Source organism: Conger conger, chromosome 13 (genome assembly GCF_963514075.1).
Source record: "Conger conger chromosome 13, fConCon1.1, whole genome shotgun sequence".
Taxonomy (NCBI): domain Eukaryota; kingdom Metazoa; phylum Chordata; class Actinopteri; order Anguilliformes; family Congridae; genus Conger; species Conger conger.
The window spans coordinates 27,404,228-27,417,102 of record NC_083772.1 but is presented as its reverse complement, the minus strand read 5'-3'; the positions used below and the strand labels follow the sequence as shown (position 1 = coordinate 27,417,102).

The window sequence follows — 12,875 nt, the reverse complement described above, 5'->3', positions numbered from 1 at the left end:
TGTCAACTGTGGGACCTTATATAGACAGATGTGTGCCTTTCCAAATCATGTCCAATCAACTGAATTTACCACAGGTGGACTCCAATTAAGCTGTAGAAACATCTCAAGGTCAGTGGAAACAGGATGCACCTGAGCTCAATTTTGAGCTTCATGGCAAAGGCTGTGAATACTTATGTACCTGTGATTTCTTAGTTTTTTATTTTTAATACATTTTCAAAAATCTCAAAAAAACTTTTTTCACATTGTCATTATGGGGTATTGTGTGTAGAATTTGGAGGAAAAAAATGAATTTAATCAATTTTGGAATAAGGCTGTAACATAACAAAATGTGGAAAAAGTGAAGTGCTGTGAATACTTTCCGGATGCACTGTATATACACTGTTAACGTTAGCCTACTTTGCCAAGATTGGTCCCAACTGCTTTTTGCTTCACCGTAGTCAAATTCTGCACATGCTGGAAGGAATATTGTAGGACGGAATTATTACAGTTATTTGGATCTTATCGCACAATGTATCAACAATTAAAGGTGGGATGTTATTGTTGCATCGCACCATAAGACATGGAGGACAACAAATATATTAAGAGTGTTGTTGAATGAACATTGCTCATGTAACAATCACTCCTGGTGATTAGTGTAGTTATAGAACACTGACAAAACTGAATGTTTTGGAAAAAAAATACAACTTTCCAAAAAACCACCTCTTCAAATGGTTTATGAAATTTGGAACTGATGTTTTATCTGATGTAAAGAGCAGTTCACCCTTGTTAATAGGCAGAAAGAGCAGCAGATACAAAGATTATATTATTTAGTCGATATGCAAACCACAACTGATTAAAATGATCCAAATACTATTGGGTCTGTGATAAGTAGTAAAGTAAAATAGAAATGTTAATAGTTTATTTTTATCAATTAACAAGATGCTTGAACAGAAGAAGTGAATGAACAGAAAAATCCAAATAAAATCAATATTTGGTGTGGCCACCATTTGCCTTCAAAACAGCATCAATATACTTACGATACAAATCGGTATACTTGCACACATTTTTTGAAGGAACCTGGCAGGTCGGGTGTTCCAAACATCTTGGAGAACTAGCCACAGCTCTTCTGTGGATTTAGGCAGCCTGAAATGCTTCACTCTCTTCATGTAATCCCAGACAGACTCGATGATGTTGAGATCAGGGCTCTGTGGGGGCTGTACCATCACTTTCAGGACTCTTTTATCTTCTTTACACTGAAGATAGTTCTTAATGACATTGGCTGTATGTTTGGGGTCATTGTCCTGCTGCAGAATAAATTTGGGACCAATCAGATGCCTCCCTGATGGTATTGCATGATGGATAAATATCTGACAGGAAGGTGACAGTCATGTAAATAACCACACATCACAACAATAGTATGCAGAAGAGCATCTCTGAACACACGACATGTCAAACCTCTAAGTGGATAGGCTACAGCAGCAGAAGACTTAATAAGTAAAAAAAATAAGTCTGAAAAATACAGAATTAAGTGCTCACTGAGTGCATATCTTAAGGGGGCAACCACATGGGTGGGCAACGAGTACACAAGGCTGAAGACACAGGGGCACCACCAGGGCACCAAGGATCTGTGCTGCTAGTCCAGCCTGAAGAGTTTTTCTGTTAATTCTCAGAAAAGACAATGTGCTCATTCCAATCAACTCAACTTCCCTGTCTTTACTTGTTTTTCTTTAATCTTTTCCAAGAGCCTCTCCCGATATGTAGAAAAGTTTGGATTGAATGAGCCCCGTGAGTTGATGATCCCTGGTGTAGGGAGTAGCAGGACTGCCACCTGCTGCATGCAATTGCCATCTACAGGCTGCTTTGTGTATTGTACATGAAATCTCAGGAATGGATCTGCAGTTGAGGCTCTTTCCCCTGAACAGCACCAACAATAATACAATAACATGCATTTCAGAGGAAGTTCACTTTAAATTCACTTTAATACAATTACATTGATTGCAGCAACACTGATAAGAGAGGGTCGGTCTGAGCATAAAAGCCTGCTCAGTGCAATGGGTTTGTTATGACGAAACTATTAATGAAATTGTTCACAGCATATGGAATTAATCTGAAAGCAGAACAATTTGAAAAAGGGGTTTGAAAATGTTTGTTTGATGACAATGAAATTATGCCCCTCCAATAGTACTGCCTCACCAATATCAATATCCTGAAGTAAAATGTTAATCCTACATACTGAGATTACATGAGTCCATTGGGGTTGTGCTAATATTGTTGTTTGCAGTTTGCAGTCAGTTTTGTGCAGTAAAATAGGCACTGTTTAACTTTTAGTAGAATTGAATCACTCTCTGCAATTGTAACTGTAATCACCAAACTAATGAAAAGAATTCTGCCCTGACCAAGCCAGGGGAGCGCCACCCCAGTGGTGCCCAGCAGTATTCTTAAGAAGGGTTAAAGACCGGCACAATGTGACTGAAAGCACTGGTCTCCAGAGGGGGCAGGGCTGTGTACTCTATAAAAGTGTGACGTGGATGCCAGGCAGTGAATTGGGGGAAGTCTGTGGCAGAGATGAGGCCTGTGCTCTCTTTGTGTCTGAACCTAGCCCTGGCCTGCGCCTCTGCTGCTCCTCAGACAGCCTGCCGACTACGGGAGCGCTTCAGTCTGAATGGGATGTACCGCAAGGGGGACGTGATTCTTGGGGGGCTGTTTGAGTTGCACTTCCTGACAGTGTTCCCTGAGCTGTCTTTCATAGCCGAGCCAGACCAGCTGAGATGTGAGAGGTGAGTCGCTCTGCTCCCAAATATCAGACAATTAGACAGACATGCACACACACACACACACACACACACACACACCCATACCCAAGCATACATGCAAATGCCCAGATACATACACAAACAAACTATAAACTATATATTTTGAACAGAACAAGTTTACACAATATCGTGTACCGGTATTTTCCAAAAAATAAAACATTTGTTTCTGTTTATTAGTGAAAAATCTGAATGCACACGACATAATTAACAATTTAAACCATGAATGAAATGATTAAGTTTTACATAATTTACAGAATGTAGATAATAATGGACATTGAAGGAATAGACATCATTGGCTGTTGTATTGTTGTATTCTAGCTGCCAACTGTGGTATGCTAGTTTGAAAGATGATTCTTGACTCTTCAAGGGCTCTGATTTTCTGTATGTTTACACTAGGACTCGGAACTGTACTATCCTCTCAGGTCCTCTTTGCACTTGTTCTTGTGTTTGATTTGCACTTTGTTGTACGTCGCTCTGGATAAGAGCGTCTGCTAAATGCCATGTAATGTAATGTAATGTAACATGACAGTTTCCACGTCTACTATTTCAGACTTGATTTTCCAGGGTTCCAAGCAGCGCAAACCATGGTCTTTGCAATTGAGGAAATCAACAAAAATCCCAACCTGCTGCCAAATATCACCCTGGGATTCCATCTCTATGATAACTGTGTGAAACTTGCCGTTGCGTTCCGTGCAGCCACAGCACTGGTCAGTGGTACAGAGGAGTCCTTCTCTAACATGCGATGCACAGGGTCACCCCCGGTTCTGGGCATCGTGGGTGATCCAACCTCCACCCACTCCATCGCCATCTCCAGTGTGCTGGGCCTGTTCCATGTTCCCATGGTACTGTATGATGGAGAACCAATCCTGGTCCACAGTCCAGCTGCCCTTTTTAGCTCTCTGTATCAACAGGAGGGTGGCTTTGAATTGAACCATAAAGGCACTTTCTCATTACATTTGTGAATGCCAAAAGTAGCTGATGTATGACTGTCTAGACAATGTAATATCCATCTCATGAATGTGTGTGAAACTACATCTGCGTGAAATGAATGGGATTCTCCCCAATAAATAAATTATAGTTCCCTTCAGAGTAAACTTCAAAACTTTCCATTATCATTTTTCCATCCAATGTAGAATTATAATACATGATGCCTTGCTGTGGTATAAGATATTTTTATTTATTAACACACTTTTCATCCAATTCATTATTTAAAAAATAATAATAATGCAGTAGGAAAACCAATAATTTGATTCAAGCCACCATAATGCTTGAATCTGACATTTTAAGTTTTGATGCACAAGTTTAATTTCACCAGTGATGAATCACTTCTAGCTCTTTCCCATGCATATCAGAGACAATAGTTTGCAACTGAAATGAATTGATACATTAACTCAAGTAAGCTTGGTCTTTGTTTTATTAAGGTAGTTCAGGATGAGTGAAGGCAGTCTTAACAAAATATAAAATTTTATATGATGTGTAAACAGGAGTCCAGGAGGACTGACTCCTTTACTGCTTCGCTCTGCTTTGTATACAAGCTTACTCTGGTAAAGGTGTATGCTATAAAATGGAGGTGGTTGAGGAGGTCTCTAAACTGTTAGTGCCTCAATATCTTTTGTCTTCCCCCAGGTGAGTTACTTTGCCACATGTTCCTGTCTGAGTGACAGGCAGCAGTATCCCTCCTTCTTCAGAACCATCCCCAGTGATGCCTTCCAGGTCAGAGCCATGGTGCAGATCCTGGAGCGCTACGGCTGGAAGTGGGTGGGCCTCCTGTTCAGCGATGATGATTATGGGGCGCATGCAGCCCAATCCTTTCACCAGGAGGTCAGCCGTTTTGGATGTGTGGCCTTCTCTGAGATGCTGCCTCATGACAATGACCAGGCCAAGATCCGGCAGATCGTAGGCATCATCCGCCGCTCCACGGCAAAGGTGGTGGTGGCATTCTCTCCGTCGGCATACCTATTGCCCCTCACTGAGGAAATAGCCCTGCAGAACCTGACTGAGCGGCAGTGGATCGCTAGTGAGGCCTGGGCCACTTCAAGCGTCTTCCATACGAGACAGCTGCTGCCCTTTTTGGGAGGGGCCCTGGGTATTGCCATCCGCAGGGGAGATATCCCAGGGCTCCAGGACTTCCTGCTTAGTCTCCGCCCTGACTTTGATCCTGGCAACAACATGGTGAGCATGTTCTGGGAGGAGATGTTCAGCTGTAAGTTCAAGGCAGATTCCCCGGACAAGGTGTGCACAGGACAGGAGAGTCTGGAGGGCACAGAGTCAGCATATAGTGACGTGTCAGCGCTCAGGCACTCTTACAACGTTTACAAAGCGGTGTACGCCCTGGCACATGCCCTGCATGATCTACTGGGGTGCAAGCCTGGGACAGGGCCATTCCCAGGACATTCCTGTGTAGAACTACACACTCTGCAACCCTGGCAGGTGAGGTGGTCATTTTTAGTATGATGTACAGATTATGATGTGTCTGATTATGGAAAATCTGATAATTTACACTTCCTATAATGCCCCCATCTCCCTATCTGCATGTGCTCATGTCTTTTTCTTTTAACATACTCTCTTATATTTTTCCTCCTCTGTTTGCCCTCTGTATAGCTGGTGCCTTACCTGCAAAGGGTTAATTTTACCACCAGCTTCGGTGACCAAGTGTCCTTTGATAAAAATGGTGATGCCCTGGCCATCTACGATGTGATGAACTGGCAGAGGGCAGCAGACGGGACCATCAAGACTGTGACGGTCGGGGTGTTTGACGAATCTTCTCCTCCAGGACAGAAGCTCCTGCTGGAGGAAGAAAACATCTTCTGGAATTTTGAGTCGCATAATGTAAACTCCAATCCCTCTTTACCTACAAAAACGTCTGTTTAGGCAGCACATATATGTACTTATGGTCACATAAACTGCATTTGGTTTCATATTAAGTCCATACAATAGCTGTGCATGTACTGATCAATAGAAATGTGTCATAAATGTAAAGAATGGTGCTATTCTTATAATGAAATTTTCCGCCAGCCCCCACACTCCATCTGCAGTGAGCCCTGCCCTCCAGGCACCAGGAGGGCGATAAGGAAGGGCGAGCCAGTCTGCTGCTTTGACTGCCTGCCCTGCGCAGATGGGGAGATCAGCAACCAGACAGGTCAGTCCACCCACACAGCAGAGAAGAAAATATTTCTCTGCCCTTACAAAATAGATTATTTCATTTGCAAAACTAACTCTTGACTAAAATCTAGTCTCAGTCTAATCATACATAGCCCTGGTTTAACTTTTGGAAATATATTTTATGATATTAGAGTCTCACAACTCAGAAGTAACTCACATCTGAGGCCTCTCTCAAACGCTAGACACATGGATCTAGAGACCCCCTGCTTTTAGGCTGCAGGTGTGTTATTAGTTTCAACTCCTCTGTCACAGATTCCCGTGAGTGCTACAGGTGTCCAGTGGACTTTTGGTCAAACCAACTCCGTGACCACTGTGTGCCCAAGGAAATCGAGTTTCTCTCCTTCCAGGAACCCCTGGGTATCTCCCTAACGACCATCTCGGTGTTGGGGGCATGCATCTGTGCAGTTACCCTATCCGTGTTTGCCCGGCACAGGAACACACCTGTGGTGAAGGCCAACAACTCCGAGCTGAGCTTCCTGCTGCTGCTGTCACTCACACTGTGCTTCCTGTGCTCCTTGCTGTTCATTGGCCAGCCTCAACGGTGGACCTGCCAGCTTAGGCATGCTGCATTCGGGATCAGTTTCGCCCTCAGCATCTCCTGCATCCTGGTCAAGACCATCGTGGTGGTGATGGCCTTCAGGGCTGCACGACCGGGCGGGAATGCGATGAAGTGGTTTGGCGTGCAGCAGCAGAGGGGCACTGTGCTGGCCTTCACTGTCATCCAGGCAGTCATCTGTGTGGTATGGCTGACCACTGCATCGCCTATGCCCTCCAAAAACACCCGCTCCCAGAAAGCTAAGATCATCTATGAGTGCGCAGTTGGGTCGATCGCCGGGTTCAGTGCCCTGCTTGGCTACATCGGTCTGCTGGCAGCCGTCAGCTTCCTGTTGGCCTTCCTGGCAAGGAATCTGCCTGACAACTTCAACGAGGCCAAGTTCATCACCTTCAGCATGCTCATCTTCTGTGCCGTCTGGATCGCCTTTGTCCCTGCCTATGTCAGCTCTCCAGGAAAGTATTCAGATGCAGTGGAGGTATTTGCCATCCTGGCCTCCAGTTTTGGGCTCCTGGGAGCAATATTTGCACCAAAATGCTTCATCATTCTGCTACATCCAGAGAAAAACACCAAGAAGGCCTTGATGGGCCGAGAGTCCGCAAAGAAGTAATATAATTATATCATAGTTATGTATTAAAGTTAATCAATTTGTTTTAAATGTGGCTGAAATTATGTAAATTCAATGCCATACATTTATCTTAATGTAAAAAATACATATTTGTGAAGGATTTCAATTGTGCAAAATTGCTTTTATTGGTGGAAATGAAACATTCAATGTGACCTGGTGAGTTTTCTGGCTCAAATGATTCATTCTTTCCAACGTATCTTGGCTATGGTAGGTGGAGGATCCTGAGCAGTATGTATGAAGCCTTGTACAGTGTTGCTAAAGTGGGTTGGTCCTTTCAGACCACATCTCTTTATATTGAACTAAATGCAGTTTAATACCTGCACATCCACATACTGTTGCTCAATCAGCAAAGACATCCCCCCCCCCCCCCCCCCCAAAAGTTAATATTTCCCTTGTTAATATATACACTGTTTGGAACTGATACACTGACTCACATGTACATGGACCAAAATAAAGAAAAAAAAACACACATGTACCTATATGCAGTTACAATATGGACATGCCTAGGCGCATTCCCATGCATAACTTGCTTTTCATATGAATGAAATACATATTTACATATATCACACACTTTTAGTTGCAGTTTTTTATTCAGGCTTAAGGAAAGCGAATAAAGAGAGCATGTTTAAACGTTAGCCTACTTTGCCAAGATTGGTCCCAACTGCTTTTTGCTTCAACATAGTCAAATTCTGCACATGCTGTAAGGAATATTGTAGGACGGAATTATTACAGTTATTTGGATCTCATCGCTCAATGTATCAACAATTAAAGATGGGATATTATTGTTACATCGCACCATAAGACATGGAGGACAACAAATATGATAAGATTGTTGTTGAATGAACATTGCTCATGTAACAATCACTACTGGTGATTACAAGCAATGTAGTTATAGAACACTGACAAAACTGAATGTTTTGGAAAAAAAATAAAACTTTCCAAAAAACCACCTCTTCAAATGGTTAATGAACTTTGGAACTGATGTTTTATCTGATGTAAAGAGCAGTTAACCCTTGTTAATAGGCAGAAAGACCAGCAGATACAAAGATTATATTATTTAGTAGATATGCAAACCACAACTGATTAAAATGATCCAAATACTACTGGGTCTGTGATAAGTAGTAATGTTAATAGTTTATTTTTTATCAATTAACAAGATGCTTGAACAGAAGAAGTGAATGAACAGAAAAATCCAAATCAAATCAATATTTGGTGTGGCCACCATTTGCCTTCAAAACAGCATCAATATACTTACGATACAAATCGGTATACTTGCACACAGTCTTTGAAGGAACCTGGCAGGTTGGTTGTTCCAAATATCCAAATAACTAGCCACAGCTCTTCTTTGGATTTAGGCAGCCTGAAATGCTTCTCTCTTTTCATGTAATCCCAGACAGACTTGATGATGTTGAGATCAATGTGGGGGCCGTACCATCACTTTCAGGACTCTTTGTTCTTCTTTACGCTGAAGATAGTTCTTAATGACATTGGCTGTATGTTTGGGGTCATTGTCCTGCTGCAGAATAAATTTGGGGCCAATCAGATGCCTCCCTTAAGGTATTGCATGATGGATAAGTATCTGCCTGTACTTCTCAGCATTGAGGAGGTCATTAATCCTGACCAAATTCCCAACTTTATTTGGAGAATTTCAGCCCCAAACCTGCAAGGAACCTCCAGCATGCTTCACTGTTGCCTGCAGACGCTCATTCTTGTACCACTCTCCAGGCCTTCGGCAAACAAACTACCTTCTGCTACAGCCAAATATTTCTGTTTCAGTTAATGATTGTGTTTCAACCTACATATTAAATTGATGATCATTACATTTTACATTTTACATTTTAATCATTTGGCAGTCGCAAATGATTGATTTGATTTAGATTTTTCTTCCGTTCACTCACTTTGCATTTTGTTAATTGATAAAAATAAAAATTATATTCTTGAAAGCATTCTTACTTTACAGAATTTTTTCACACCTGCCTAAAACTTTTGCACAGTACTGTACATATGCAAATAAGAAATGTTTTAATCCGCCAAACATGTTACTTGCTTGATATAGCGAAGCATTTTTTGTGGCTTAGGATGCGGTATTTTATTACTTATGGAAATAATACGAAGTGCATAGGGATTCCAATAGAATGACACTGCTGACTGGCTTCACGAATCGATACTGCAAGCTAAATACTAAATACTTTTAATGCAACGTTATACGTTACATGTAAATCATGTTTCATTCATGTATGATGCCTATTTGATGTAATATTATTGATAATTTTGTTATTATTATTCAGCTTGGAGTAGCCTGCTTCAGGGGCATAACCTGGCGTCTTTTAATTTTATTCTCTGTCATATTGTGTCTATGTATTGTAGCAGGAGTAGCATGTGGAAATCCATCTGGAAAGAGAATAATAGTAATAAGAATGCAACAGAACATAGAGTACAGACTGCAGCTCCAACCGGGTGGTCACTTGTTGAAAACGGGAACACTCACACAACTTCTAGCAAGAAAACAAAACAAAACTCTGAGAAGGGGGAAAACCAGGGTGACAGCTCTCAACAGGAAAGATAGACTCACAAAACAGACCATCAGGCTCACAATTCTTGGGAGAAGAAAAAGCATCTTGGGCTCAGAGCAATTTACCAAATTTTCCAATCATTATTCAATGTAGTAATCGTCATGCTGTGACAAACATGTTACATACATTCACTGAGCTCTTTATTAGTAACACCTATGCATGTACTTATTCATGTGATTATCTAGCCAATCGTGTGGCAGCAGTGCAATGCATAAAATCATGCAGATACGGGTCAGAAACAGTTCATCCATCATCAATGGGGTAAAAGATTGATCTCAGTGACTTTGACAGTGGAATGATTGTTGGTGCCATATAGGGTGGTTCAGTATCTCAGAAGCTGCTCATCAACTGGGATTTTCATGCACAACAGTCTCTAGTTTGCAGAGAATGGTGCAAAAAACAAAAAACATCCAGTGAGCAGCAGTTTTGCAGACAGAAGCCCCTTAATGAGAAAGGTTAGAGGAGAATGGCCAGACTGATCAGAACTGACAGGAAGTTGACAGTAATGCAAATAACCACACATCACAACAATAGCATGCAGAAGAGCATCTGAACACATGACACGTCAAACCTCTAAGTGGATAGGCTACAGCAGCAGAAGACTTAATAAGTCAAAAAAATAAGTCAGTGTGTCTCGACATGTCAAACCTCTAAGTGGATAGGCTACAGCAGCAGAAGACTTAATGAGTAAAAAATACCGAATTAAGTGCTCACTGAGTGCATATCTTAAGGGGGCGACCACATGGGTGGGCAACGAGTACACAAGGCTGATGACACAGGGGCACCACCAGGGCACCAAGGATCTGTGCTGCTAGTCCAGCCTGAGGAGTTTTTCTGTTCATTCTCAGAAAAGACAATGTGTTCATTCCAATCAACTCAACTTCCTTGTCTTTACTTGTTTTTCTTTAATCTTTTCCAAGAGCCTCTTGTAGAAAAATTTGGATCGAATGAGCCCCGTGAGTTGATGATCCCTGGTGTAGGGAGTAGCAGGACTGCCACCTGCTGCATGCGATTGCCATCTACAGGCTGCTTTGTGTATTGTACATGAAATCTCAGGAATGGATCTGCAGCTGTGGCTCTTTCCCCTGAACAGCACCAACAATAATACAATAACATGCATTTCAGAGGAAGTTCACTTTAAATTCACTTTAATACAATTACATTGATTGCAGCAACACTGATAAGAGAGGGTCGGTCTGAGCATAAAAGCCTGCTCAGTGCAATGGGTTTGTTATGACGAAACTATTAATGAAATTGTTCACAGCATATGGAATTAATCTGAAAGCAGAACAATTTGAAAAAGGGGTTTGAAAATGTTTGTTTGATGACAATGAAATTATGCCCCTCCAATAGCACTGTCTCACCAATATCAATATCCTGAAGTAAAATGTTAATCCTACATACTGAGATTACATGTGTCCATTGGGGCTGTGCTAATATTGCTGTTTGCAGTCAGTTTTGTGCTGTAAAATAGACAATATTTGACTTGTAAAATTGAATCACTCTCTGCCATTCTAAGTGTGATTACAAAATGAACTGAAAAAATTCTGACCTGACCAAGCCAGTGGACCGCCACCCCAGTGGTGCCAAGCAGTATTCTTCAGAAGGGTTAAAGACCGGCACAATGTGACTGAAAGCACTGGTCTCCAGAGTGCCAGGGCTGTGTACTCTATAAAAGTGTGATGTGGATGCCAGGCAGTGAATTGGGGGAAGTCTGTGGCAGAGATTAGGCCTGTGCTCTCTTCGTGTCTGAACCTGGCCCTGGCCTGGGCCTCTGCTGCTCCTCAGACAGCCTGCCGACTACGGGAGCGCTTCAGTCTGAATGGGATGTACCGCAAGGGGGATGTGATTCTTGGGGGGCTGTTTGAGGTGCACTTCCTGACAATGTTCCCTGCTCCCTGTTTTTCACAGCCAAGCCAGACCAGCCGAGATGTCAGAGGTGAGTCGCTCTGCTCCCAAACATCAGACAACTGGGTGAAACATTTGCTTAATAATAATTATTAGGCCTAATAATTAATAATAATAATAATATGAATTAGTGCGTGGCGGCACGGATGGTGCAGTGGGTAGCACTGCCGCCTCACAGCAAGGAGGTCCTGGGTTTGAATCCCCGTCGGCCGGGGCCTCTCTGTGCGGAGTTTGCATGTTCTCCCCGTGTCTGCGTGGGTTTCCTCCGGGTACTCCGGTTTCCTCACACAGTCCAAAGACATGCACGTTAGGCTGATTGGAGAGTCTAAATTGCCCGTAGGTATGGGTGTGTGAGTGAATGGTGTGTGTGCCCTGCGATGGACTGGCGACCTGTCCAGGGTGTATTCCTGCCTTTCGCCCAATGTATGCTGGGATAGGCTCCAGCCCCCCTGCGACCCTGATCAGGATAAGCGGGTTCAGATAATGGATGGATGGATGGATGAATTAGTGCTAATAAACTGCTTAGTAACTGAAGAACGTGAAGTATCATCAAGAAAAACTGTTCTCTCTAGACCAAATTGGTTAAGGCACATTAAAAGAGCGCATTGCATTTAACACTTAGCACATTGCTTTGTTAATGTGCAATTATTTAAGTACAGTGTAACTGTAATTGTAAAACAATTCAATACATAGGGATATGGTTAGGGTAAACATTATAACCATGTAGGAACAGTGTGATAAGGAAAAATGACAATATTTGTTACACTGTGTTTCCAATCCTACATGGAATCTAGATCAAATGTTGATTTTGCGTATTTAAGGTGGAGAATAGGATAGTTTTGATACTGATAGAAATCAGGATAATCTTGATCACAGTGAAAGGTTGCTGTAGGTACATGTGGTACACATGGCACATCTTTAATAAATTGCTTTATCCAGCAATTGCACATTAATTAACACAAACACTTCCAAAACAATATCCATTCGAAATGGACAATAAAATACTTTCAAGAGCCCACAACAATTGTAAATGCTTTGGGATGTTGTTTGAAAATATATTCGGTTATCTGTCCTAAAATAATTGCCTAACAATTGGACAGTTAAACCTGAAGTGAAAAATTATTTTAACTATTCTTAACTAGACTAATTATGCAAACTGAATTCTGAAATGAGTCTGATTTTGGCCCATGTGTTATGTACTACTAGAGATTGATAGGACTAATATGAAAACTGAATTACACATTATTCAATATATTCCC

The 12,875-nt window shown here is 41.9% G+C and overlaps 1 protein-coding gene across 1 annotated transcript; it reads left to right on the top strand.

Moving 5' to 3' along the window:
- Positions 1-2,631: 2,631 nt before the first annotated feature.
- On the top strand, positions 2,632-7,117 carry LOC133108088 (extracellular calcium-sensing receptor-like). Its single transcript, XM_061217509.1, has 6 exons — positions 2,632-2,756; positions 3,343-3,634; positions 4,419-5,222; positions 5,394-5,621; positions 5,808-5,931; positions 6,207-7,117. The coding sequence occupies exons 1-6, from the start codon at positions 2,647-2,649 to the stop codon at positions 7,115-7,117; spliced, it is 2,469 nt and encodes an 822-aa protein (XP_061073493.1). The 5' UTR covers positions 2,632-2,646.
- The last annotated feature ends 5,758 nt before the right edge of the window (positions 7,118-12,875 follow it).